Source organism: Oryctolagus cuniculus, chromosome 15 (genome assembly GCF_964237555.1).
Source record: "Oryctolagus cuniculus chromosome 15, mOryCun1.1, whole genome shotgun sequence".
Classification (NCBI taxonomy): domain Eukaryota; kingdom Metazoa; phylum Chordata; class Mammalia; order Lagomorpha; family Leporidae; genus Oryctolagus; species Oryctolagus cuniculus.
In genome coordinates this window covers 58,097,220-58,124,459 of record NC_091446.1, presented here as the reverse complement: position 1 = coordinate 58,124,459, position 27,240 = coordinate 58,097,220, and the positions used below count along the sequence as shown (strand labels likewise).

At 36.2% G+C, this 27,240-nt stretch overlaps 1 protein-coding gene across 4 annotated transcripts in view; it reads left to right on the top strand.

The window, feature by feature from the left end:
- Nucleotides 1-27,240, top strand: part of CTNNA3 (catenin alpha 3) — a 1,675,875-nt gene that overhangs the window by 1,583,228 nt on the left and 65,407 nt on the right. For all 4 annotated transcript variants that reach the window (XM_070057731.1, XM_070057732.1, XM_017348752.3 and 1 more), the window contains one exon: nt 25,182-25,287. In XM_070057731.1, the coding sequence (XP_069913832.1) occupies nt 25,182-25,287 (106 nt within the window). The remainder of the gene's footprint in view (nt 1-25,181; nt 25,288-27,240) is intronic.

Sequence of the window (27,240 nt, the reverse complement as noted above, 5' to 3'; positions counted from 1 at the left end):
CTATAGTTATCTCTTTGAATAGAAAATAAATATTTTAAATTTTTCTTACTAACAGTACTCACAGTGGCTATCCAGGATTTTATTGGCATCGTCTGCATTGGGTGCTATGGTTAAAACTAATTTTGGAATAATAAATTATAGAGACAAGTCTTTTGCATCCTCTTTATGTCCACCTGACTGATTTTATAAGACTAATAAGGCACCACACTGAAATAAGAACAATGATTCAGAGAAGTGGAAGGAGCATATTCTAAAATACTCTTGGTTGCACAATATAATGTAATTGTAATGATTAGTTGGTTCTGTTTTTGAGTACCCGTGCACTCTATAAGTCAACCAAAGTCTATATTTCTACATGTTGCTGAAAAAGGATAGCATAGTCTAGATATCTGTATAAATCAGATCATACTGTATAAACTCAGAATGTATTCTGTCACAATGAAATGAGAAAGAAAAAATGCCTTAAGTTGAAATATTATCTTATACTTAGGCATCTGATAAGTGAAATCATTCTGATAAAGATGAGAGAGACTCTAACAATGCAGAATTTTAAATACACATTTCTGTTAATATCCAGTAATTTGAATTACAGTCTCTTCTTCAAAACATCCTGGAAATGTATGATTTTATCACAAAGTCCCAATGATAATAATGGTACTGCATTTTTAAGACTTATACTCATCAAATATTTCACATGAGAATTGAAGTATATCTATCTTATACATTGTCTGCTTAAAGAAAGAAAAATAAGGACCACGTCTACTGAGGTCAGACAGTAAATTTTAATTTAAGAGTTTTTTCTAAAAAAACAGTTGTTTTGAAGAATTCCAATGGAATTAGAACTACTCTGTAGATACTTAAAATGTAATCCAAATGGAATTATTTCTATTTTAAAATAGTCTAAATACTTAACTGAGTAGGTAGAGGCTATCCTCAGGGATCAACAGACCATTTGTGAGCTCTGCCAATTGTTTCTATCATTAAATGATAGATTCAAAGTGTCCCCTTGTGTATGCTATTTTCCTCTGTGTCTTCTTAATATGAGCTGATGGCATGAAATATACACCCTACAGAAATCACTGAGAAAATCTAATTTGAGCTTTCTCTCCTCCCCATTGGATTAAGGTAAGGGTATGCATAATGCAGCCACTGCGAAGACCCTCAGGGTTTATTTCCCAGGCTACAGCAGATGAGCACTGCTTAACTTGTTATCTTTGTGTATCTGTAGTAGGTACATCCCAACTTCTTTAAAATGAGTTTGGAATGAATTTTATATTGTACTCTGTCTAGGGCTGATAGTCATTGATTACCAAGATTCTAAACAGAGACTTATTATAGCTCACCCCTTTTACTTAAATTAAAAAAAAAGATGCCATACATGGAACATTTTACATGATTTGCATGAAAACACATAGGACTTTGTTAAATACTAATTACAGTTTTATACATATGAATATATTCACAAATGCATTTGTATATATATTTAAGATTTTAGTGCCTTGCTAAATGTTGTGTACGTACATGTCACATATAACGTATTACAATAAATAAAATGTTATATATTATACAAGGCAACTTCAAAACATTCATGGAACATGGAATTATAAGGTAAAAATAAAAACCCAGTGTATCTAAACATAAGCTCCATTAAGCTCAAACTGTTTTTGTAAGCAGCAATTCCATCTGTCTAGTGCATTCTTAAAGAACTGAGGGTCCTAGGGATTTAACCACCTCAATGCAGTCTTTTTGACATTATTAGCTGAAGAAAAATAGATGCATATTATAGATTGTTTAAGATTATGAGAATGAATGCCTAAATAGTTTCCATCAAAACTTGGACAAGTTTTCCCTTGTTTGAATGACCAGGAGCATTGTTGGGGTAGAGAAGGACACTCTGGTGAAGTTATCCTGGTGATTTTCTGAGATAGCTTTCCCTAACTTTCTCAAAATACAGTTTTATTTTTTGAAAAAAGTTTTTTTATTTAGTTACTTATTTGAAAGGCAGAGTAATAGAGCAGGAGAGAGAGAGAAAGAGAGAGAGAGAGACTGAGAGAGAGAGAGAAAGAGAGAGAGAGAGAGACTGAGAGAGAGAGAGAACTTTCCATATACTATACTGGTTCAGTCCCAGATGCCCACAATAGCCAGGGCTGGGTCTGGCTGAAGCCAGGAACCTGGGACTCCATCTGAGTTTCCCACTTGGGTAGCAAGTACCCAGGTATTTGGGCCAACAGTCACTGCTTTCCCAGCCACATTAACAGGAAGCTGGTTTAGAAGCAAGGTAGCTGGGACGCAAACTGGTACTCCAGTAGGGGACATTGTCATCAAAAGTGGAGACTTAACCTGCTGTGCAACACCAACCCCCAAAACACATTTTTAATAAGCAGATGTTATTCTTTGGCTTTCTAGCAATTCAACAGAAAACAATTGCCTAGCGCATCATTATAAGCTCCTGCTATGACCTTTGCTCTTCACTGGTTTTCTTTGACTTTAGAACTCCACTGCTTGGGAGCCATTGCTTTGATTGTGCATTGTCATCAAGGTTGTAATGGTAAAGCCATATTCCATTTTCTGGTGTAATTCTTCAAGATATGCCTCAGAATCTTGATCCCACCGGCTGAAAATTTCCCTTGAGAGCTGTGTTCTTTTCTGCAGTTGATTCGGGCACAAAGTTTTTGACACTTTTCAAGCAGAAAGTTTGTTCCGCTCTAATTTTTCAGTCATAATTGTGTAGGCTGAATCAGTGGAGATATCTTTGGTGTTGACTATTGTTTCTACTGCTAACCATCCATACCATTCATGTTAGGGTACAAAAATTTTTTTTCTGTATAAATTTATATAGATTGTCTACTGCTAGAGTTTCATTTTCAACATCATCTACTTCCTTCTTAAAATGAAATATCAGTCTGTAAACTGATGATTTCTTTAGAATATTGTCCCCATAAAGTTCTTCTATAGTGCCAGTTTCATCATTCTTTTACCAAAGATTCATTGTAAATTTGATGTTGTTCCTAATTCAATTTCAGTAGAAATCATGTTGCTTAGATAGTTGGTCTTTCCAAACTATTATCTTATCCCTTCTATTATTTCAAACTAAATGTTACTCAGACATGTTATGAAGCTTTTATTTTGGTGCAATAACTGTTGAAATATATATATATATATATATATTTTCTATGAATTTTTAAAGACCTATGTATGTGTTATATATAATGAATGAACTAATAAGAGTGCACAATTATATTATGGAGGATTTACCCTTGTATTTATTACAAAGCTTTCATCTAGGTCAGGATTTGGAATTTTTTCCCGTAAGGAGATAGTATATAGTTTAGGCTTGACAGCTTATATGGTCTCAGTCATCAGTACTTACCTCTACAAAAGCAGTCATAGAGAATACATCAGTGAATGTGTATGACTCTTTCGATAAAATTTTTTATACAAAAATAAGCAGTGGCCTGAAGTTATCTCGGAAGTCATAATTTTTTCCTCTTGTTCTAGGATGTATGGGAAATATTTCGAATATATTCTGAATATTGAACTAGTTCTGTTGCTTTGGGAGCTTCATTTCTACCACAGCAAATGATGGGTGAAATATCACTGGTTCTATTAGGTAGCAATATTGTTTTCCTTCTTTTAGATAAAACTAAAGGATCCTACCACAGTAGCTGTAAAACTTTTAGCATTACCCTGAACTCCAGTCAAACACATTTCATTAAATAAGCATGTCATGTATCATGATCAAACCTATGCTGTCTACCCTAGTAAATCTTAGACAAACTTTGCTATTAAGTTTTAATTTTAATTTCTGAGCTTCACAAAATCCATTTTTAGTGTTCATTAGCTACATGTGTCTAATGGCTAGTATATTGGATAGCCTAGAGAATATATTCATTATTTTTTCAAAAGTTATTGGAAAGTACTAAAACTGGACCAAAACACATATCCAACTGTTAAAAGCATTTACAAGAAGGTAAATATTTTAATAGAAGTGATAGAACTGAAGTGTCCCATGAAGAAATAAATTCAAGACAGTCAGACTCTATATCCATTTAATAAATTTAAAGATTTCCATTAACTTTGATTACCATGAAATTTTTCTATTGGTTTTTGCAATGTTCTTGTATATTAAAAAGAAATTCCAGCTCAAGGACTAAGTTGTAAATGCCATGTATTGAAGTTACAAAACTAAAATACTGAAAACAACCAAATTGCTTTATGTAGGCTTCTACTATTTAGAAATTACTAAATAATTCCAAAAAAGTTCATTTATTAAAATGAGATTATACCATCAAAAATGGTTTTCTGAGGTTTTGTTACTGACCTTCTGTCTATTTAGCTCCAGATTATAGCAAAAAGAAATTTTATTTGTTCAATGAAAGATCTAAAAACAGTTGAGTGGGGACCCATCTTGACTTGTTGAAGATCTTTATTCTTTCAGAAATTCTCATTACTTAAGCATTTTAGAAATTTCAGAATATTGAGATTGTAAAGTAAATTACATTGCTGAGGTTTTAATTTTTAATCTATTAAAGGAAAATAGCTTCAAATCAATTATCCACAGTTTTCAATATATAATCAAGGATTTTGACAATATTTAGATGTTGAATTGCCAAGCTATTAGTAACCAAGAGATTTGATTAGACATCCATATTAATAAACACCTGTCACAATAGCATAACAGATGTTCTAGGAACATAACTAACACAAAATCTAAATTTAAAAATTTTGGACATATTCCTCTACAATGCAGTACCTAAATTAAACTTTATAACCTTTATCTATTTCTCTTATTAAAATTCAACTCCTGAAATACTTTCTATCAATAGACAAGTATTTTTATTTTAAATGACTAAAGGTTTTATTGAAATCCAAGCCTATTGCACAAAATTTTGAAATCCTCAGTTAAAAGTACATTATCAAAAAACCAGTGTATTGTAAATATGTGTGTGCACATAACATTCAAACATATGTATAATCCATTATATAAAAATCTGGTAGTTCAGATCAGGATATATGATTGATATTTATATATGTGACATATATATTTACAGTTTTTGACAAAGGTAAATGAACACAGGCTCACTCAACATAATGATTGATATAATATGTTAAGCTATTTAACAAATTCCATTTCCTCAAAGAGTGTACTTTGTGAAAATAATATAGATAAGCAGTATATGCAAAGAAGTATCAACTATGCAAAGAAAAGCAAGTACACAAATAATACCAAAGCAGGTATCTATGTGAGTTGGACTGAAGGGGGTCTTTGTTATGTAAAGACTCATTTTTCCTCAACACAAGTTGAAATACAAAAAATTTCCCATATACATTATATGAGCATTAGGCAAGTATCAACCTAAAGGAGTGCCTTCTGGTTAACTGTTTGAGATTATTAACGTATTTATTTCAAGTAATACCAACATCAGATGGGTAGTAGTAGTATATATTTCTATGTTAATATGATGTACATCAATTACTTCTATGTATACTAATCTGTTTAGCTCTAGAAATTTTTTATGACAATAATTACTATGCTTGTTTTTTTTAAAGATTTATTTATTTATTTAAAGGCAGAGGCAGAGAGAGAGAGAGAGAGAGAGAGAGAGAGAGAGAGAGAGAGATCTTCCATCCGCTGGTTCACTCCCCAGATGGCCACAACAGCCAGAGCTACACCAATCTAAAGGCTGAAACCAGGAGCTTCTTCTGGGTCTCCCACGTGCGTGCAGGAGCCTAAGTCTTTAGGCCATCTTCTATTGCTTTCCCAGACCATACCAGAGAGCTGGATGCAAAGTGGAGCAGCCGGGTCTTGAACCAGCATCCATGTGGGATGCTGACACTGCAGGCAACGACTTTCCCCACTGTGCCACAGCACTGGCCCCACTATGCTTGTTTTTAAGATAAAATTGATAATTGGGATGTTGAATAGTGAATATTTTTGAGAGGATGGTACCCTCAGTCCATTCCTCAAGGTTGTGGCAAGTTTGCGTGGACATTCATATGCTTGATATTGACAGCATCAATTTTGGCAGAGGTACAAACTGTTGTTAAATGAGAAGTAGAAAACCTAAAGATGGGTGGACATTTGACCTAGTGATTGCGATGCCGATGTTCCACATCAGAATGGCTCAGTTCTACTCTGGGTTCCGATTCTTGATTCTAGCTTCCTGCTGGTGCAGACCCTGGAAGAAGTGGATGATGGATACCTACATAAGAGACTGTTTGGTTCCCAGCTCCTGGTTCTAGTCTTAGGTCTGGTCTTGGCCATTGCAGGTGTTTGGAGAGTTAACTAGCAAATGATAGGAATCATGCCTGACACTACCATATTTTGAATAGAAAATAAATAGAAGAATCCATGGAGAGTGCTCAAAATTAGCAACTCAGGGAATAATGTTATGGGTGTGACAATGAAGCTGAATACAGCCTGACTGTTGTCTATTGGGAGACAAAGTGTTTCTAGGGATGAGAACCAGATAGATGGGGTTATCATTCAGATAATGGAAAATTAGCAATAGGAAATGCTTCAAAATGTTATGACCTTGAAATATATGTATTCCTTTCATTTAATGAGTAATTTTTATCTACTAATTATGGTTATTAGAAAATATCTTTCATCTTCTTATAAATTTAGTTCTACCTGAAGGTTGAAATAGAAAAGTTAGGGTTTCTCCTTCTCTCTCTCTTCTTTCCTTCTTACCTCCCTTTCCATAAAATGTACAATTCCTCACAAACCTTGACTTTAAATTTTTAAGGACAAGTTTAACATGTTTCCATATATAAGCTGCTGTTGGTATAATTATCTGAGAGGGGCTCAGTTTGTTCTTCCAACAGTTTCTATCTTTTCTTTGTAGTCAAAGTAAGTTTTGATAAGAAAACTGTGCTATATCTGATTCTCTGGATCTGCCCAGATCTTGACTGGGGGATGATGTGTGTTTCCACTTAACTTTTTTCCTTCTTGAACCTTCTTTTTTGTCTAACAGGGTAACCTTATTAGCTATCACTTCTATGTAGAGAAGTTTTATTTTCCCTTTCATTTTGTTTGCTTATTTTATTTGATTTTGAAAAATGTCCTTTACTGTCCCACAGCACAGTGAGGTGACTCTAGTTCACAGTAATATCTTATATATTACAGCTCATATGAAAAGCTCGAAGACAGGAGCTGGTTAGTTCCAAACACAAAAAGAGATAGGGAAATATGAAGGGTACTTGCCTAGTTTTGTTAGTAGACACCAGAGTTTCATCCACTTGGGAGTCACGGATTAGAGGGAGTTGCTCAAAGGAAAACTTTATTTACTTGTTAAAGTAAAAGAAAATATTTAAAGTAAAGAAAATAGTGGGAAGACAAAGCTCCTAAAGAAATTGTTCCCTTAGAAACACTTTTCCAGGGCTTTTACAGCAAGGCTAGGGGAGTGTCCACAATGTAGATAAAAGGAGGGCAGTGGAGAGCCCTCCTGCTTGCTGAATACCGGATGTAGAAAAGTGGTAGCAGGTGGCCCTGCCTACTTGCTATATACAGCTTCATGTATTTCAGATTTAAGATTCTGACTCAGACTGGTTTCTTGTGGCTTTGCTGGTATGTGGTGGCAGCATTTGTCCCTTCTGAGCACAGCGCTGCAAGATTAGCTCTCCTGGAACATTGTCTGAAAAACGAGCTCTGATGAGTAAACTGAAACTCTGTTCCTATGCTGCCCTCTCACCTACAACCCACGCTCTTGGTAACAGTTTTATCTGTTTACACCACATCTACGTTTAAAGTATCCCACTGCAGTCCATAACAAGTACAAATATTACATGCTAATCAACATTTTTAAGAAATAAAATGATTTTAATATTGAACTTATGAGAAAATACAATGGTGTCTTATCAAACATACAAGATACCTGAACCAATGCCTTCTTTCTATCGGAATTGCATTCTGTGGTGTTCTAGAGGGTAGACCTAGGACCAAAATGAGAAAATCAGTAACCTTTCTTGTTCAGTTTAATAGCTAATACATGAAGCTGTCAATCCAATAAAAAGAAACCTCCCCCATAAGTTAAAGGCCCCCAATGTAGAAATATGCGATCAGCAATTAGATGGCTTTTAGTCATGGAGTTTATAGAAATGATTTCCACACTTGACAGAACCCAGAATAATTGAACATCAAGTTCCCATTCAACTATTAGTCTCTTTAATTGCATAGTTCAAAGGCATTTGTGATTATAAATAATCATGATTCATGTCCACTCTGAATATTTCTCTTTTGCTCATATCATTTTACTTGATTTTATCCTTTAGTGTCATTATGTATGGTTTATTGTACTTATTGAAGAAGAGATTAGCTCCTTTGGAAACTTTGGATGAGACACAACTCCAATTAGACTTTAAAATGTAAAAAGTTAATACCTCTTTAGATACACATTCTACTATTATTATGACTTCTGCCAGTTCCAAATACAATGCAGACATTGTTTTCCTGCAACTACTATCACCCCTTGCCCAAACCACTAATTTTATCATATTTTTGCAGTGTTGTTTTCATCTTATCGCTCTTTTCATCCGAAGCTATTACTACTGAAACCAAAACTGGGCTGCTTGCTGATCAATGCCAATACATACAGGAATTGATGCAAGGAAATCAGAGGTATTCAGCTGCCAGCAGTCTGGAGGACATAATTGTCACCAAGACCATCTCAAATTCTCAGGTTCTCAGGAGAGCTTTGAAGGCAGCAGAAAGGAGAGGTAAAGGGGAATCAGAAGCAAGGGGAACACAGGACAGGGCCGGCTGCATGGTGGTGATAACACCTGGCTAGGTGATATGAGGCTGTCCAGTCCCAGCCACAGTGGTTGCTTTTGGCCTGCATTCCTATATCCAATCCTCTGGCCCTGCTGACTGGGGTGGGTCACAGTACTTTGTAACTTGAACCAGTTTTCTCAAGGCCAGTTTCTGGAATTCTCAATCAAGCATTATTTATCTATTCTAGGTAATATTGATTAGTTACAAAGGTAACTTTCAACTTAAAAGGTAGCATTTAAATTTTGTTAAGCAAAATGGAATCATCGGAGCTACTATTCCATTATCTTATTGAGGTAGGCATCTGGCCTAGTGATGATACTGCTTAAGATGCTGTGTCACATATCACAGTGCCTCAGTCTTATTCCTGCCTCTGACTCCTAATTCCAGCTTCCTGCTAATGTGCACCATGGGAAGCAGTAGTGATGACAAATGAAATTGAGCTCCTGTCACTGTGTGGGAGATCTGAATAGCATTCTCAGTTCCAGGCCCTGGCCCTGGATCTGGCCCAAACCAGCCATCACCAGCACTGGGACTGTGAACCAACACATGGGATCGCTCGCTTGCTCTCGCTCTCTCTCTCTCTCTCCCCCCATTATACCTTTCAAATAAGTAAATAAACTAAACTTTTATTATTTTTTCTTATATGTTTATTTCATTTTTAACTTTATTGTTTTGCCTATCAAATTGCAAGCTTGATGGCTGCTGTTGTCTAGAAAATATCCAAGTAAAAAATGCACAGCAACTAAATATAATAAACGAATTAAGGAAGAAATGAATGAATGGAGTAATCTACTTTTCAGTTAAGATTTACTTATTTATTTGAAAGAGTTACAGAGAGAAAGGGAGAGACAGAGACAGAGAGAGAGAATCTTTCATCTGCTAGTTCACTCCTCACATGTCCTCAACGGCCAGATCTGGGCCAGGAACCAGGTGTTCTGAAGTCAGGAACCAGGTGCTTCATTTAGGGTTCCTACATGGGTGTCAGGGACACAAGGACTTGGACAGTCTTCTCCTGCATTTCCCAGGCTGTTAGCAGGAAACTGGATCAGAAGCAGAGCAGAAGGGATGCAACTGGTGCCCGTATGGGATGCAGGCACTGCAGGCAGCTGCCTTAACAGCTACTTCACACTGCTGACCCCTGTTCTCTTACCTATGTATCATTGGAGTTTTTTTGATCTAATACAGAAGACAATCATAACATGCCTGGTTTTCTCTTTGGGATGTGATTTCCTTCTAGTCATACTGCAGAGACCATGAGCTATGACTTTCTCTTGTCTCTATACATCATATATAACCTAGAAAATGTGTCTCACACATAATAAATAGTAATAATTTTTAAATGAATGCCTTAGTTAAAACTATTCGAGGAACTGAATAGCTTTTGTTAAACAGTATTATTAATTTAGAGTCTTTTAGGATTAAAGATAGGAGAAAGGCTGTGTATTGATTCTTGGCCTCAGAGACAACAAAGGAAATTGGCAATCTATGATAGTAAAAGCATAGGGCAAGAGGTAGAAGTAACAGATTTGATTGATTCCTGCCAATTGATCTCTGCCAATTGCTGACACTATGAACTTGATAAAATCTCTAGCTTACATGATCATATGTATCTTCTTTTTTAATTGAGGCTAATGATCTCTGCCATTCCTTAAGCCTTGCTGGATTTGCATTAAATAATATGTGAGAAAGTGCTTTTTAGATTGTGAAATGCTGATTAATGCATCTTTTTATGAGTTTCATTTAAATTTCTGTAAAAACAATCATCAGAAATTGATTTACTTTGTAATTAAGACAATGAGTATTTCCAGTTTTAACTGGCAGGAAAACAGAAGGAGAAGTATTAAAAGAGGAAGAGAAGAAGAAAAGAAGAAAAGATAAGCATAAAAGAAGAAATGTTTGGCACAGTGATTGACATAATTCTTGGGATGCCTGAAGCCCGTATGAGTGCCTGGGTTCACTTCCTGGCTGTACTTCTGATTCCAGTTTCCTGCTAATGTGCACTGGGAGGCAGAAGAATGTGGCTCGGGTACTTGCATCCCTCCCACCCACTTGGGAGACCTGGATTGATTTCTGGACTCCTGTCTTCCACTTGGCCCAGGGCTGGTTGTTGCAGCCATTTGGGGAGTGAGCCAGCATGAAAGGTCAATCTGTCTGTTCCTGTCTCTTTTGCTCGTGTTCAAACAGATAAAGGGGAAATAAATAAAAAGATTTTTAAAAATATAAGCATAGAAGAATAGAGGAGAACATGAAGAGCAAGAACATGAAATGTACAGAGTGAGATTACAAGGGGTATTCGTGGCTGGGGAAAGCAGAGAAAGGGAAGCAAAACCTAGGAGATAGAAAATAATTGTTTATCGTGGGGATTTGAGAGTAACTTATGATCACTGATAGGTTGAGATCCCTCTATTTCAAAAGATGAGATAAGATTGTGCATTTCCGTATAATACAGAATTAGCCAACAGGTGTCATCCATGGAAATGGATGAATCCAGACGCCGGAGTGACAAGCACCTAATTGTTGTTAAGATAAAAACTGTATCAACAATATATGTTCATGCTTACTGAGAATTTCTTCTCTAGTAGTTGATATGAAATCTGATTTCCATGGGCCCTAGTCTGGTGATAATCTGCCTTCTGGTGGTGAACCAGGTCCCTGGGAGTTGCCAATCTAATCAGCAGTGCAGAGGGCTGGTTGTCCAGTCTGGCACAGCTGAAGACCCTGCCATTCCATTAAGCCTGGTCTGGGACACTTCCCCACAGTTAATTATTGTGTGTGTGGCATAATAATGTGAACATAATTTTGAAAGAAAATTAAATCATTAATCTCACTTTGGTGACACTTGAGAGCCATCTGAGTGCGTGGAAAACTGGCTGCTATAAAGGGTACCCAAGCTTGATTCTCAGAATACAGAATGCAACCTACAGTTCTCAGCCTTTGAAGTATTTTCCATGTTTCTAGAAATAATGACCATGATTAAAATAAGCTACTCTTTTGTTCCTTGGATGTTTTTTTTAAAACTGTTATTAATAACCATGTTTTCTGGTTTTAAATTTGAGTTCTCCTTTCCCCTTTAGTTCTTTGCTGGTCTGTTAAAAATCCTAAAAATAGTTCTTGATGAATTTAGTACAACATCTGTACTCACAGGAATAAACTGCTTTTTAGTTGTTCTCTAACTAGCATAATGTTTCCTTCTCTAAAATGCAGATTCTAAAGTAAGGAGCAGTACATAAATATATTTATGGCTGTCTACAGTTTCTGTTCAGAAATAATTTAGAAATGGAAAAGGATATATTAAAGATGATTATAATATGTTGAAGGTGCATGCATATTAAACAAATGGAATAAAAATATTTCAGGATAATCATTCATTGTCTAATTTTAGTTATTCAAACACAAGATTCCATTGTGAATTTGACCTTTATTTTGAACCTTCAGAATAAAGTAAAACTCATTATTTCAATCTCTTATCCTGTATGTGTTGCAATAATCTTTTAATAATACCTGCTACAGCCAAGAATATAACTACAAGCCAAAATTATGAAGATAACTTTGCAACTCAAAGGAATTCATTCATTTATATACTGAAATTCATGATTTTGGAAGAGCTGTAATAAGCAAGTCCAATGTTCTTCCTGCTTCCAGATGCCCTAGGAAACCCAAGCAAGAATCATCTATGGACCATGCCCTCAACAAACTTAGTATCTTTCTCACAGCTAAGACACCTGTATACATTATGCTAGGGTGGAAGGGGTGACAGTATAAGAGAAGTACAGAGAAGATGGTGAGAATTTTCAGAAGGATCAAAATCTGCTTCCTGCTTTGGACAACAGGCAGACTCTTCTGGAAAATAGAACATTTGAGCTATGCTTTTAAATATTAATCTCCAAAATGGAGCTATAAGAACATTTGAACAGTGGAAAAGTATTGTCAATCATATTGATATTTGTTATCTAAAGCATAGGGATTGTACCTTAGCAGTATTTAATACATGATTGGCACTGATTCTCTCCTTTAGGGTATATCCCAGAGAAGGGAGCTCCAGTTTCTTAAAGGGCTTTGTGTGGGCCTTTATTTATTCAGTAACCCTTACCATTAGCAAAATTCATGTGAACTACACTGAATCTGTTCTGTTTTTATTAATATCACATTAACATGAGAATTGAAACAAATACAAAAAATCGTGTGTGCCTGCTTTTCTAAATTTTTGATTTATGGAATTATTTTTTTTTAAATTTTAAGAAAAGAAACTATAGGTTGAGAATGTCTAAATAGGAAGTCCAAACAAAGAACAAGATGTCAGAGTTGACAGTTCTCATTTGTAAGAGATGTTGGCCAGCACACTACAAAATCAAATCAATGCGTTCATCACAATTTACAAGGACTATAACAGTACAATGAGCTATCAAGAGAAGTACTTCAAATAGGTATTTACAACCTCCAATAATCACTTTAGGTTTTTCCTAAGGAAATGTATCTTGAGATTGTTTTTAATGGCATTATCATGAAAAAGATATTTAAAATAGACTTTTATCTTTATTGATCCCTTTATATATTTCTGTATATTTTTTAATATGTGTAATTTACAAACATGGTAGTACACATGTAAATGAATACACATATACAGAGGCTGTAAGTACAACATGTGCCATTTCAGTATCGGCCAAATGAAGGCCTTGAAACCACTTGTGTGCCTAAAACTGTGCAGAACCAAATCTCATTGTGAAAGAGGAGATGCCTTTGAGATGCCAGGTCCTGGAGTAAGCGTATTAGCCTTCTCTGAGCTGATCCCATAGAACAGTAAGATTCTTAAGTATTTTAGCCTTCTGGGGAAAAATCATTTTCTCCATTGAGGGTGGTGCAGAGTTCTTCAGCACCAGAGTGTACAACACCAAACTGAATTCTATTAGCTGTTTCCTGAAAGCAGTGGAGGAATTTGTATTTTATTTGCAGTAACCTTTCCATCACAGGGCTGTTGGTTTTCTCACTCTTTATTCTTTTATTCCTAAATAAGCCAACTTAATTGGAGGTTTAGAGTCTCGTATTTAAAGGAAGATTTTTAAACAAGAAACTCTGGGATTTAGGGAGTTCTAGGCAGGAGAGAAAGGCAGCTGTCTTAATCTTGCTTGATATGCTGGACCCCATCATTAAAGACTTCAAAAGAATTTGGGCAAAACTTTCAGTCCTATGATCAGGAAGAGAGAACTGGCAGACCTTGAATGAAATAGATCTTTGGTATAAAAGGGTGGAGGGATGTGTGGCTTAATCCATCCTGACATGATGACCCAAGGCATACTCCTGGGCCCATGCCAAAGCATCCACACCTTCTAACAGACAGCAAAAAAGTCTAGGAAGAAAGAAAAAAAGCTGAAATAAAGGAGGAAATGTAAGCTTAGCTTATATGTCTTTCAGTTTGGTACCAGCATGTGATCCTTCAGACTGAGCCATCTGTTATCAAAGCAGGTTTAAAGTACTTAAGTATGGTGCAAGTCTGTTATCCCAAGGCAAGAAACTTTGAGGGCAAGAGCACATGCAAGTGAGAAAGGGAATAATAATGTGGACATACCTGGACACGACACTGGATAATTACTGAAATTTAACTTCAACTGCTCTCAATGAGGAGACATTAAGTGTTGTCTCAATAGATAATTGGACATGAGGCCTGACAAAGGAGAAAATAAAACAATAATAATGATGAAGTTGATGATGATGTATGTCTGGACTACAGCTGATTACTTCAGTTTGAAAATCATCACCTATTATTTTAAAAACATCAATTTAAGGTCAATGTACAACAATTCAATAAAGCATGGAAATCGATTGAAAGCAGAAATAATGGCACATTAACATGAAAACAAGCTGTATAAAGCAATTTGTCTCAGGACTCAGTCACTATGAATAGGCCAATTGAAAAAGGTAGATTTTACCATATCACTGTATCAAGTTGGACTAGAGGAGAGGGGCATGCCAAAAGTTGGCTCTCTGGGTCTCATCATCTCAGAAACAGCAAGACCTGCGACTAGTGGCAACAGTACCCAATCTACTAACTGTGATAAGTTTCATTTAAGTTAGTGGCACTTTCGTGTTTATAGATTTCTTCATCTGGACCTTAGGATAACATTGTACTGTGACCAGAGTAAAAAGTGAGTTAGTAGGCTTCGAGAAGTTCAAATGCCAAATAAATAATAGCTGAATTATTTTATTTTCATAAACTGAAATTGATCATTTTCTGAACCCATAAAATTTGGCGTGTTTTTACAAGAGCAAGTACAGCCAGTATATTAGAATTGTTTAAGGGGAGGCTAGAAAAAATGCCCAGGCTCTGCAAGAGATTGTTTCCATGATTAATGCTGAGGCTACTGCCAACAGGAAAGAGAGGGACTCCCACAGTCAGAGACTGTGATTGTATTTACAGTACATTGGCTTTGATTAATGTGTGCACTCAGAGAAGGAATGTGTAGAAGGCGAGAAAAGACCTGTTTTCAAATGTTGGTGCCGAGTACAGATTTCTCATTATGTCCTGAGAAGGTGTTAATAAATAACGACTTGCAGTCTATTTTGGGGAGAGAGGAGAGACCACTGTGGGGGTATCTTTCCCATACATGAGCAAAGATTCAAATTGCTGCTCTTTTTTTTTTTCTTTGTCATTTTCATTTTTATCCACATTTCACAGTTTCAGGAACCAATTGCATCCAAGAAGATTCTTAATTGGTTTTAAATATGATGTTGAATGCAATAGATAAAGTCTCTGAATGCTTTGTTAAAACATGTTCTAGAGATTTCAAGTCCTCTAGGTCTGAGAGAGGAAGTAAATACATATAAGAGTCACCCAGAAAACTTTCCCCATCTTCCTGAGAACAGCACTCCTTCTCCCTTCTTGCCCTATGCCACAGTCTGATGTGCTTTTAGGGTGAGTTTCATGTGTAGTATCAGGAGAAGAAAATGGCAGATAAAAATTAATATGTGGTATGTAGGGGGAAGGGGACAGCACCAGGCACATAAAATGGCTCCTAGGTTTTCTCAGGTCTCCAGGTTTCTCCAGTTTACCCACTTTGGTGTGAATTGTAGGTAAAGGAGCATACAGCAAGCAATCCATTAAGAACCAAGAACCTTATGATTTTACTGGCATTTGGAATAATGTACATTATGTTGAAAAAGAATTACCTATTAGAGAACAGCTAGTGGAATACTATTAACTTGCCCCAGCTGATTTGATCTAACGTCGCAAAAGCCAGTAGCTTCATCAGAAGTGCCACCTTTGACTACTTGGTGGTAATGCTTGAGGATTGTGGTAGGCCGAATAATGGCCCTCCAAGATATCCATCTCCTAATTTCCAGAACCCATGCCTATTATCTTATATGGCAAAAGGGACTTTGCATATGTAACTACATGAAGACGGAGATATTATCTCGGATTAGCTGAGTAAGTCTGATGATAACATAAGGGTCCCAACGAGAGGGAGCAAGAAAACACTGATGTGATGACAGCAGCAGCAATTACCATGATGTGCTTAGAAGACAAATGAAGGAAACATAAGAAATGCAGGCAGCCACCACAGGCATAAGTCAGTGGAATGGGTTCTCTCCCCAGAACCTCCAAATGGAACCAGCCCCACTGACACTTTGACATTAGCTCAGTGAAACTTGTTTCTGACTTCTAACCTCCAGAAATGTAATGTAATATATGAGTGTTATTTAAGCCACCGACTTTGTAGTGTTTTGTTATAGCAGCGATTGAAAACAAATAGAAGGGTCCTGCTAAGGTTTAGGAGAACAATTGATAACAGTTAGGATTTTTAGAGGGTGCAGTAAGAACCAGGATAAATACAACTACCAACTTTTAGTTTTCCCTTTAGAAATTTCCTAGGCATCGGAGAGTGACTGTATATATATATATTTATATATATATATATATATATATTTCCTAATAATGGCTGAGGTCAGTAGAAAAAAATTTCTACCTAAAAATCACTATTTTCAGCAATTCTAAGGTTCACGGTGACTTCGTAGTTAGTTCTAGAAAACATCTGATGGTCAATCTTGGTCCCCCACAACTAGACTACATGTCTCCATGAACCAGAAGTCCAATTGGGAAAGAAAAAGATTGCGGCTTTTTTCCCTAGATGTGTCTACTTTCATACCCAAATAGGACAGATGAAAAGGGAAAGACAAAGATAAATGTCAGATTGCTGATAAAAGAAATTGAACCAAAGAAGGGGTATTTCATTTATAACCCTTTCAGGTAGATAGAGAATGATGCTTCAGTAGGACTGCACTCGGAAAAATGTCTGGGGATCTCTTGTTCTTGATTATTTCTTTGCACTATATGAAAGATTTTTGCTATACACACATATACACACACACATTAAATACATAGTGAAAACAAAGGTAGGATTAGAATTAAAATTAAGAATCTGTTTAGCAAAATGTGGGCAGTATTGAGAAGTATACATTGAATTCCAGTGCATAAAAATGCATACTTACAGAAAACCTAAGATGATATTTTCACCATGTGATTCAGCTTTAACTGCCTCCAAAAGTAATAATGATTTGACTCCTTATTAATCAATTTAAACTGTCCTGTATTGATTTACCTTGAAGAAAACATAAGGAACTGTCAGCTTCCACAATTCAAAGGCAAAGACAATAGATTTTAGTAGCCCAGTCGGCATCTGAGGCAGCACAAAATGTGATGTGCATAATTAGAGTACCCATGATGCGAATGACAACTTTTAAATTTGTGTTGAATAAAACTGTTTATACATCAGGGACGGATATAAGAATTGAGAAAGAACATTAAGCAATTGTAACAGTGCCGGGAATATAATAACTATACAATAAAGTTTCTTATTAAATATGCTTTCTGTAGGAAATTACGTAGAGTTGTAGTAAAATCTGCATTCTTGGAAAGAGCTGGAGTAAACCGTCTGTTTTATTAAAAACAAAAATAGAAACATCTGTCTAACTGACCTCTATTTTGCCCAAATTTTGCTAAACAGATTCTGAATTTTAATTCTAATCCTACTTTTGTTTTCACTATGTATTTAATGTGTGTGTATATATGTGTGTGTGTGTGTGTGCGTATATGTGTGAGTGTGTGTGTGTGTATATATATATATATATATATATTTGGCCCTCCATTAAATACTCCCCTCAATTCTACAGTCCAGAATTTGATGTGAAACTAACAGGTGAAGTGTAAATTAGAGGAAGTTGAGGACTGAAAGCATAAAGAAAAAGAGAGATTTATAGGTCAGATCTTTTTAGAAAACTAATTTGTATATTTGAGAAAGGGAATCTCTACTCCCTGTGTGCGCACACACACACACCACACACACACACACACACACAGCATCAGTAACAATAAGTAAAATTATTCTTCCAGAATGATCCTCAAAAAATAACTCTAAGCCTCTCCTCATTTCATAAACAAACACAATATTAAGCATGACAGGCTATTATTATCATTCAAAGAATAAATCTTTTGTAATTTTTGTTTTTGAAAATAGGCCATCTACATTGTGACCATTTCAAAATAAGAAATATAACTGGTCTTGTGCCCAGCAGAGTATATGCCTCATAATTTCAACTGTACTGGTAAAGGGCCTTGATGCTTTCCCAACTTTCCCCTTCTACCTGGCAACATCAAAATTTCCTTTGTTGCTAAAATTAAAACTATAAAAGGTTTTTAAAACCTCTGGGAATATATTCAGGAGAGATTCACAAAACTCTAATTTCTATTTTTTTTTTTTTTTTTTTTTTACTCAGCTTAGATATAATACATTTCCCAGGCTTTTTTGTAGCCACGTGACTGTGTGTCTGAATTCTGGAATGTGGGTTGGAGTGATGTTTTTCAATTCCTTTCCCAACCCTCCTATGAAAGAAAGGCTCTATTCGCATTTTTCCAGTGTTAGATGTCTAGACACAATGGATTCAGAATGTGCTCTGAGACTTAGCGGAGAGGAATTCTTGTATTTAGAAGGTGCTCACGTCCTTAACTGACTATGTGGTATACTTGCCGTATCACAGCTTATCTTGGATAAGATATGAGAGAGGAACAAACAGTATTGTGTTAAATCAAGAAGACTTTTTGATCTTGTTATTGAAGTTAGGATGCTCTGCCGGCATCACGGCTCATTAGGCTAATCCTCCACCTTGCGTCACCGGCACACAGGGTTCTAGTCCCTCCAGGTCGGGGCGCCGGATTCTGTCCTGGATGCCCCTCTTCCAGGCCAGCTCTCTGCTGTGGCCAGGGAGTGCAGTGGAGGATGGCCCAAGTCCTTGGGCCCTGCACCCCATGGGAGACCAGGATAAGTACCTGGCTCCTGCCATCGGATCAGCGCGGTGCGCCGGCCGCGGCAGCCATTGGAGGGTGAACCAACGGCAAAGGAAGACCTTTCTCTCTCTCCTCTCTCTCACTGTCCACTCTGCCTGTCAAAAAATTAAATATAAATAAATAAATAAATAAATAAATAAAAAGAAGTTAGGCTGCTCTGAATAGTATGGACCACGAAGAGCTTATACAATGCTCAGGAGGCTATTTTCACTCTTTAATGGAACAACAATTGTTTTTCAGACTTAATTCGCAAAGGTTTCTTAGAATATTAATTACTCAAGGTGATTGTTAGCAGATTACTTAATAGCCAGTTTTATAAGGAATTTTATAGGGGCCTGAGAACTTGAGATGGTACTTTATAAGAAAAAGTAATATTTAGAGGGAGAAGGTTGCCTAATTAAAGTTTCATATTTGCATATTAGAGGAACATTGTGTCCTTGCTTGAGTCTGATGCCTCTCTTCATCCTATCATTTCTGGTCACTTCCATGATAATTACCTTTTTTTCTTTTGTATCTATTATGGTATTAAAAGAAAGGGAATTCTGATAGTACACCTTGTAGAGCTAAATCCTTAATCCTAGGAAGTTTTACTACCACTAAGATCTATCACTAAATGTAAATAAACTCTGTAAAAGAAGTTAAAGAACAACCCTGAAAAATAAGAACAAGTACATAAACACACACACACATACCTCGAGTTTATGTGTGTATGTATTTTATGTTTTTCCTTAGTTAAGTGATATTATGAATGGACAAATCTGTACATAGTAATACTGTTGGCAAGTATAGTAAGTAACTCAATGTAATCTTTTCCATTGATATTCCCTGGCAACTATGATAATATTTAAATTAAAAATCCAAAAGATGAAGTTTGACAAAATATCATTAGTAAAAATACAAAGAAAAGAGAAAATTAATGTTGTGATGAGCAGCTACCATGTACCAAACACTGTGTAAACTTGTAAATGCTAGATTTGATAACATTATAAAAATATCATAATCATTTTTCAAATTTTTTTATTTGAGAGGCAGAAAGACAGAGAAAAAAGGATAAATGGACAAGAGATCTTCCAACTGCAGGTTCACTCTCCAAATACAATATGATGAGAGCTGGGCTTGGGGTAGAGTTAGGAGCTGGGAGCTCAACACTGTTCTCCCATAAAGGTGGTAGGAACCCAATTACTTAATCCATCACTGCTGCCTGCCAGGGTTTATAATAGCAGGAAGCTGAAATTAGAAGCTGGAGCCAGGAATCAAACCCAGGTATTTGAATGTGGAACACGGGTTTCTTTAACGATTAGGCTAAATACCTACTCCCTAATTTTTTTTTTTTTTTAATGAAGAGAAAATAAATTCAAATAGCAGTCATTTACTGAAGATGGCCTGGCTGGTAAGGAATAGGACAGGGATCCAGGTGAAATGTATTTTCTGAGTCCATATGCATTTCATGTACTCTTTAGAGTATAAAATTTGAATATTATCAATAAATAAATATAACTATGTCTAAAAAGCAGCTGAAGATGGCCCGAGTGCTTGGGCAACTGCACCCATGTAGGAGACCTGGAAGAAGCTCCTGGCTTTGGTCTGGCCTAGCCCTGGTCCTGAAAGCTATATGGGGAGTGAACCAGTGGATGGAAGACCTCTTTGCTCCCTCTCTCTGTCTCTCTTTATTTCTTTCTACAACTCTTTCAGTAAATGAATAAACCTTTAAAACCAAAATATTTTAAAAATTTGACAAATAATTTGCTAAATATTTTTCATTTACCACATGATATTTTGAAATATATATACACGGTGGAACGGCTATTTTCACATATACATTACATCACGTAGTTGTCATTTGGCAGGCCTGCCACTTTATAACATGATCTGCCCTCCTTTGAGGGAAATAGATTATTTTAACCACTGTTTATTAAAAGTGTCTGGCCTCAGGTTTCATTTAAATGTTTCCTATCTCAACTCCTTCTTCCTCTGGGTCTCTTTCTCTGTAGGATTCAATTCAGTGATTTAAGACACAGTTTGCTGACAAGAAATCCTGAGAACCCATTATGAAAATGAAGGCAGCAAACAACCTTTGAATGTATTTCCCAATTTAAAAGCCTTCATGACATAGCACATTTCAGGCCGAGATTGTTAAAAATTTATCATAGTTTCAGTAATTGTAGCTTAGTCTGGAAGCTTGGCATGATGTACAATCATTTGTAAAATGTATATTTTGTTTGGCACTCAGTAGGAAGCTTGCCAGGCAATACATTTAATTAAGAACCTCGGAGAGAGAAAAACTATGGTCTGCCATAGTGTGTTATCATTTACTTTTAAGTTCTGAAAGTTATTGTTATTTTAGGACAGTGGTTTTGTAACAAGGTATGTATTTAAGGTTAGAGGTAATTTTCCTTTTATCGGCTCAGAGTTTTTATATAGGGAAATATATTATTTTGAGGGGAAGGGTGCATTAGCTGCATTCCTTGGATATAACTTATTGTCTATTGTTCAAGCTATGAGTACCTTAGCTGCTCTCCTTAGAAACAACCTTTGTCCATTGTTTAAGACCTTGAAAATTGATGCATTGCCTTGTGGGAGCTTAGACAGCTTTATTTAAGTTTAACTTTCTCTGGAGATGCATAGAAATAATGAAATGCAATGCCTTTCTTGAACATAACCATGTACATAACATTGATTCCTCCCTGATGCATAAAGTGAATTTGGTAAGAGCAACTCAAATATTGTAATGATGAACGTTGATTTTTTTCTCCCTTACATTACAAAGCTACCTGTGTCAGCAGATTCAGACGGGAGTGGAGATAACCATCTCTGAGGGTGGGTTTTCACTGCGCTAGACACCCCATTCTGTTTTTACAGGAAGATTTGTTTATAACAATTTTGAGAGGCATCATGGGGAAAAGATACTGCAAGGACCCTTTTAGACATATAATGCCCAAGCTTTTTGGTGTTCAGTATTTCAGGTATAGAATTCTCTAATGATTTAACTTCACTTGACCCATATCTGTGTTTTATCACTGCATAGCATTACTCTTAATGAACACAGATTTTCCTCTAATAACAGATCTTACCTGATTTTACCGTAGGGCATCCACCCTCAAGATCTGTCCAGTGTATAAATAATACACGGAGATAGATTGTTTCCACTCTATTTCTCTCTCTCTTTTTTTTTTTTAAAGATTTATTTATTTATTTGAAAGACAGAGTTACAGAGACAGGCGTGCACACACACACACACACGGAAGAGAGAGAGAGAGAGAAGAGAAAGGAGAAAAGAGAAAGGAGAGAAGAGAAGAGAGAGAGAGGGGGGTTCCATCCTCTAGTTCACTTCCCAGATGGCTGCAATGGCCAGGAACTGCACCTATTGGAAGCCAGGAGCCAGCAGGAGCTTCTTACAATTCTCCCATGTGGGTGCAGGGGCCCAAGGACTTGGGCCATCTTCTACTGCTTTCCCAGGCCACAGCAGTGAGCTGGATCGGAAATGGAGCAGCTGGGACTTGAAAAGGTGTCCATATGGGATGCCCCACCGCAGTGGAAGCTTTATCTGCTACACAACAGCACTGGCCCCTCTATTTCTCTTTTAACTCCATATACGTTAGCTCAAAACCTTTCTTTTCTTACTCTAACTCATTCCTCTGTTCCACTTTGCCTATTACCACTCCTTCCCTGGAAGCATCAAAGCAATTGCTCTAGTGAACCATGCTTTCAGGGTCTCATTCCTTGCTGTGAGCTAGGAATAGAAATCCAATAATAAAAACTTTGACATTTAATGTGGTGATACTCAGAGTTAGGATTTAAGGAGAGGATTAGTTGTGAGTGGATAGAAGAGCTGCATTCATTCAGGTAATCATAGATTCTTTTTTCAGGGAAGTGGATATAGAAAAACACCTCCTTATCACATCATCCCAGTTGCCTATCTTTAAAGACTAAAATATGAGCAAAAATGATCAAGGAACAGAGGTGTTTTCTGCTATGGAAATGCTGTTCTTGGTTGTTCAAGAAACAAATGGAAAGTTGCTTCAGAGTTATAAGAAGTGTGCTGCTTTTTCTTCATCTTTGCAAAAATCTTTTAACTTTGTAGCATTAGGAACCAAAATTGTCTTAAAATAACAACTCTAAAATCTTTTAGAATGATCACTTGGAACATTTGAGTGCTTGGTAGAAGTTAGCACCATTCAATGGTATTAAGTAGAACCAAAAAATACTAAAAGGAATAAAATAGCAAGTTGTTCCTCAACAGTCAGGACAAGGGCAGATCAACTCATTGTTTCTCATAGTGCCCATTTCACTTCAACAGGTTTCCTTTTAGGTGCTTTGTTAGTTATCACCGATCAGGAAGAACATATGATATTTGTTCCTTTGGGACTAACATTTCGCTCAGCAAGATATTTTCCAGATTCCTCCATTTTGTTGCAAATGACTGGATTTCATTTTTTACTGCTGTATAATATTCTATAGAGTACATACTTTCTGTTCTACTTAATACCATTGGTTGAAATCTATAATTAACATACAATTATTCTTAGGCATTTAAATTTAACTGAAAAGTGATCCCTGTTAAAAATAAGAGTTGGAATAAGAGAGGGAGGAGATGTACAGTTCAGCACATGTTCACTCGGACTCGCCCCTAATGGTAGAGTTAGAAACGTGCCAGGGGATTCCAATTTAATCCCATCAAGATGGCATGTACCAATGCTATCTCACTAGTCAAAGTGATCAGTTTTAGTTCATAATTAATCATAATTATATGTTTAAGTGTCAATGGGATCACATAAATAAGACTAGTGTCTGCTAATACTAACTGATAGAATAAAAAAGAGAGAGAATGATCCAACAAAGGAAGGGGGATACACAGCAGACTCATAGAATGGCAGATCTCCTAAACAGCACTCTTGCCTCAGCATCAGCCCTTAAGGCATTCAGACCTGGCTAAAAATCCCATGAGAGTATTTCAGGCATGGAAAGCCAAGGTTCTGTGGCAAAGAAAAAAAAAATGACCTAAATGAAAGATCTCTGTGAGTGAGATCCCAGTAGAAAGAACAGGCCATCGAAGAAGGAGGTACCTTTCTCTGAAGGGAGGAGAGAACTTCTGCTTTGACTATGGCCTTGTCTAAATAATGTTGGAGTTGGTGAACTTAAGAGGCTTCCATAGCCTTGGCAGCTCATGACAAGAGCCTCGGGTGATTACTGACATCATAAATAAGATTGTCAATTGGTAAATCAACAACAGGAGTCACTGTGCACTTAGTCCCCATGTAGAATCTCTGTGCTTAATGTGTTGTGCTATGTGAATTAATGGTAAAACTACTACTAAAACAGTACTCTATACTTTGTGTGTCTGCATGGGTACAAACTATTGAAATCTTTATTTAGTAAATACTAAATAGATCTTCTGTATATAAAGTTAATTGAAAATGAATCATGATGGAGAATGGGATGGGAGAGGGAGTGGTAGATGCGATGGTTGCGGGTGATAGGGAGGTTATGGGGAAAAAAGTCACTATAATCCAAAAGTTGTACTTTTGAAATTTATATTTATTAAATAAAAGTTTAAAAAAGAAGTTAGTGCCTATAATCCTTGGAATGACTTTGTATGTTGGGTGGAAAATGGTTGCTTTGTGTTTTGCTCAATCTGATATGAGGTTACTTTAACAAATTCATGCAAAATGACATTGGAAGTTTATTTGGTACAAAAATTTTAAAAATCATGCATACAGTTTTTTTAAAATATGTGAACGCATATTGGGAAAAACTTGTGCATGAATTTCATATTGTTTTGGCACCAAAATAAAGGCATCTTTTAGTTGGTGTGAGGTTTACCATAATAAACAGCTGGGAAGGAAGATCAAAACAAGTTCATGTTCCCTGCAGTACTTCCTGAATCTTAATACAATAGGACTTCAGTTTTGTTTTTCATTTTTCATATAATAGTGAAGTCTGATTGAATGATTGGGTCCTTTCCAAGACCAATGTCAGTGCTTGGAATGCAAATCATTGCTTTACATTGATATTTGGATATCTATGCCTACATACATTGTTCCTGCACCACTGCAACTCAAATTCTTTTAATTTCAGGGGTAAAGGACCTCTAAAGCATACAACTGAAGTCATCTATGCAGCTAAAATGATTTCCGAATCAGGATCAAGAATGGATGTCCTAGCTCGACAGATTGCCAACCAAGTGAGTCACTTAAAATGGGCCTGGTGAAAGTTCATGCTAATTGCTCTTTGCCATTGAAACTTTGATTAGGACAACACTGGATTTTTCTATATGGGATTATTTTCCCCTAAACTTTAAGGGAATTATTTGTTTTATTTTTTATTTATTCATTTTTGTTTATGTGAAAAAGCAGAGAGAGGGAGGGAGAAACAGAGAAATCTCCCATCTGCTGTTTCACCCCTCAAATGCTCCCAATAGCCCAAGCTAGGTCAGACTGAAGCCAAGAGCTTGGATCTCAATAGGAGTCTCCTACATGGTTAGGAAGGACCTTAGTACTTAGCTATGGTTACCTCCCAGGATATAACTGCATGTGGAACTGGGACTTTAACCAGGCACTCTGACATGGGATTCAGGTAACCAATTGTTGTCTTAACTGCTGCAACATATACCTACCCCATTTTTAATTTTATTACATTATTAATGTATTAGTAGCTGACAAGTCTGAAGAAGCTTAGTTGTTCAAGTGTGGATTTTTTAGGTTTAAATATGCTCATATTTTTTAAACATAAGCTTTTCAGCTTCAGATATACTCAATTTGTTTTAATTGTTGTAATAACCAAACAGTTGTTTTTCATTGATACCTTATATTTTTTATTTTTGTTCCTCAGAAATCAGTATGTTTTAAAATTCTGTTATGTTAGAATTTACGTGTCAACACTTTATTTAAGCATTCTATGTAAAATTAAAAAGCAAATAATGATTAGTGGAATTTTAAATTAAAGCTAAAAAATGAAGAAAGTGTGTTTTAAAGATTTATTTATTTATTTGAAAGGCAGAGTTACAGAGGCAAGGAGAAAGAGGGGGTGAGAAAGAGAGAGAGAGAAAAGGGAGAGAGAGATCTTCCATCCACTGGTTCACTCCCCAGTGGCTGCATTGGCCTGAGTTGGGCTGATCTGAAGCCAGGAGCCAGGAGATTCTTCCAGGTCTCCCATGTGGATGCAGCGGACAAGGACTTGGGTCATCTTGTACTGCTTTCTCAGGACATAGCAGAGAGCTGGATTGGAAGTGGAACAGTTGGGACTTGAACTGGCACCAGGGTATATGGCATGCCAACCCTGCAGGCGGCGGCTTTACCCAGTTTGCCATAGCACTGGCCCCAGAAAGTATATTCTTATAAAAACTAGAATTTCTAAACACTTCTGTTACTTTTCCTTGTATTTCTCACAACCCTATTCTAATTTTTAAACAGCAGCTACATTATTAGACTTTCTTTATGTCTGATTTTAATTGAAAAATCTGTCAGTTCCATAAGTTAGCATACTGGGAGAATAAATTAATATTTCAGAATGGGGTATAATATCCCTTTGAAGCTTTTATATTATATTCAAGTTCATAATACATATTTATTTCCCTTTAGGGGAAACACTTTTCTTTTTAACTTTGCAACTACTCTACATTATTTCTTGCTTATATACATGGGGGAACTTTATTGGGATGCTTGTTATTACCATTCAGTCTTGCTATAACACGTTCCTTGGGACATGAGGAACTCTTTCCTATTACAAATTTGTGGATATGGGCAAGAGAAATAGGATGAATAATAGCAGAGAAAAATGTTTGAAAACATATATTGAATATATATGTGTATGGTATCTTGATACTTTAAGCATTATAAAATTTTTATTAAACTTGGCTTTTTTAGTCTTTAGTATTCACAGCTAAAAACAAACTCTATCCCAATGTAAGTCAAAATTTCCTCATTGAGTGACTGAAGTCCATTCATGACTATGGTTTTTTCCTTATCTTGGGCTTTTATTGTATTACTTTTATAAGACTATTAGTCGAATACTTTTAGTGGAATACTTTTAATTTTTGAGATAATATGTTTGTAGTTTATATTTTAGTCAAAGGCAGTACTCCACTTAATAAAGAGTTCAAGAAAAACAAAGAAAGGAAGAGAGGGAAAGAGGGATG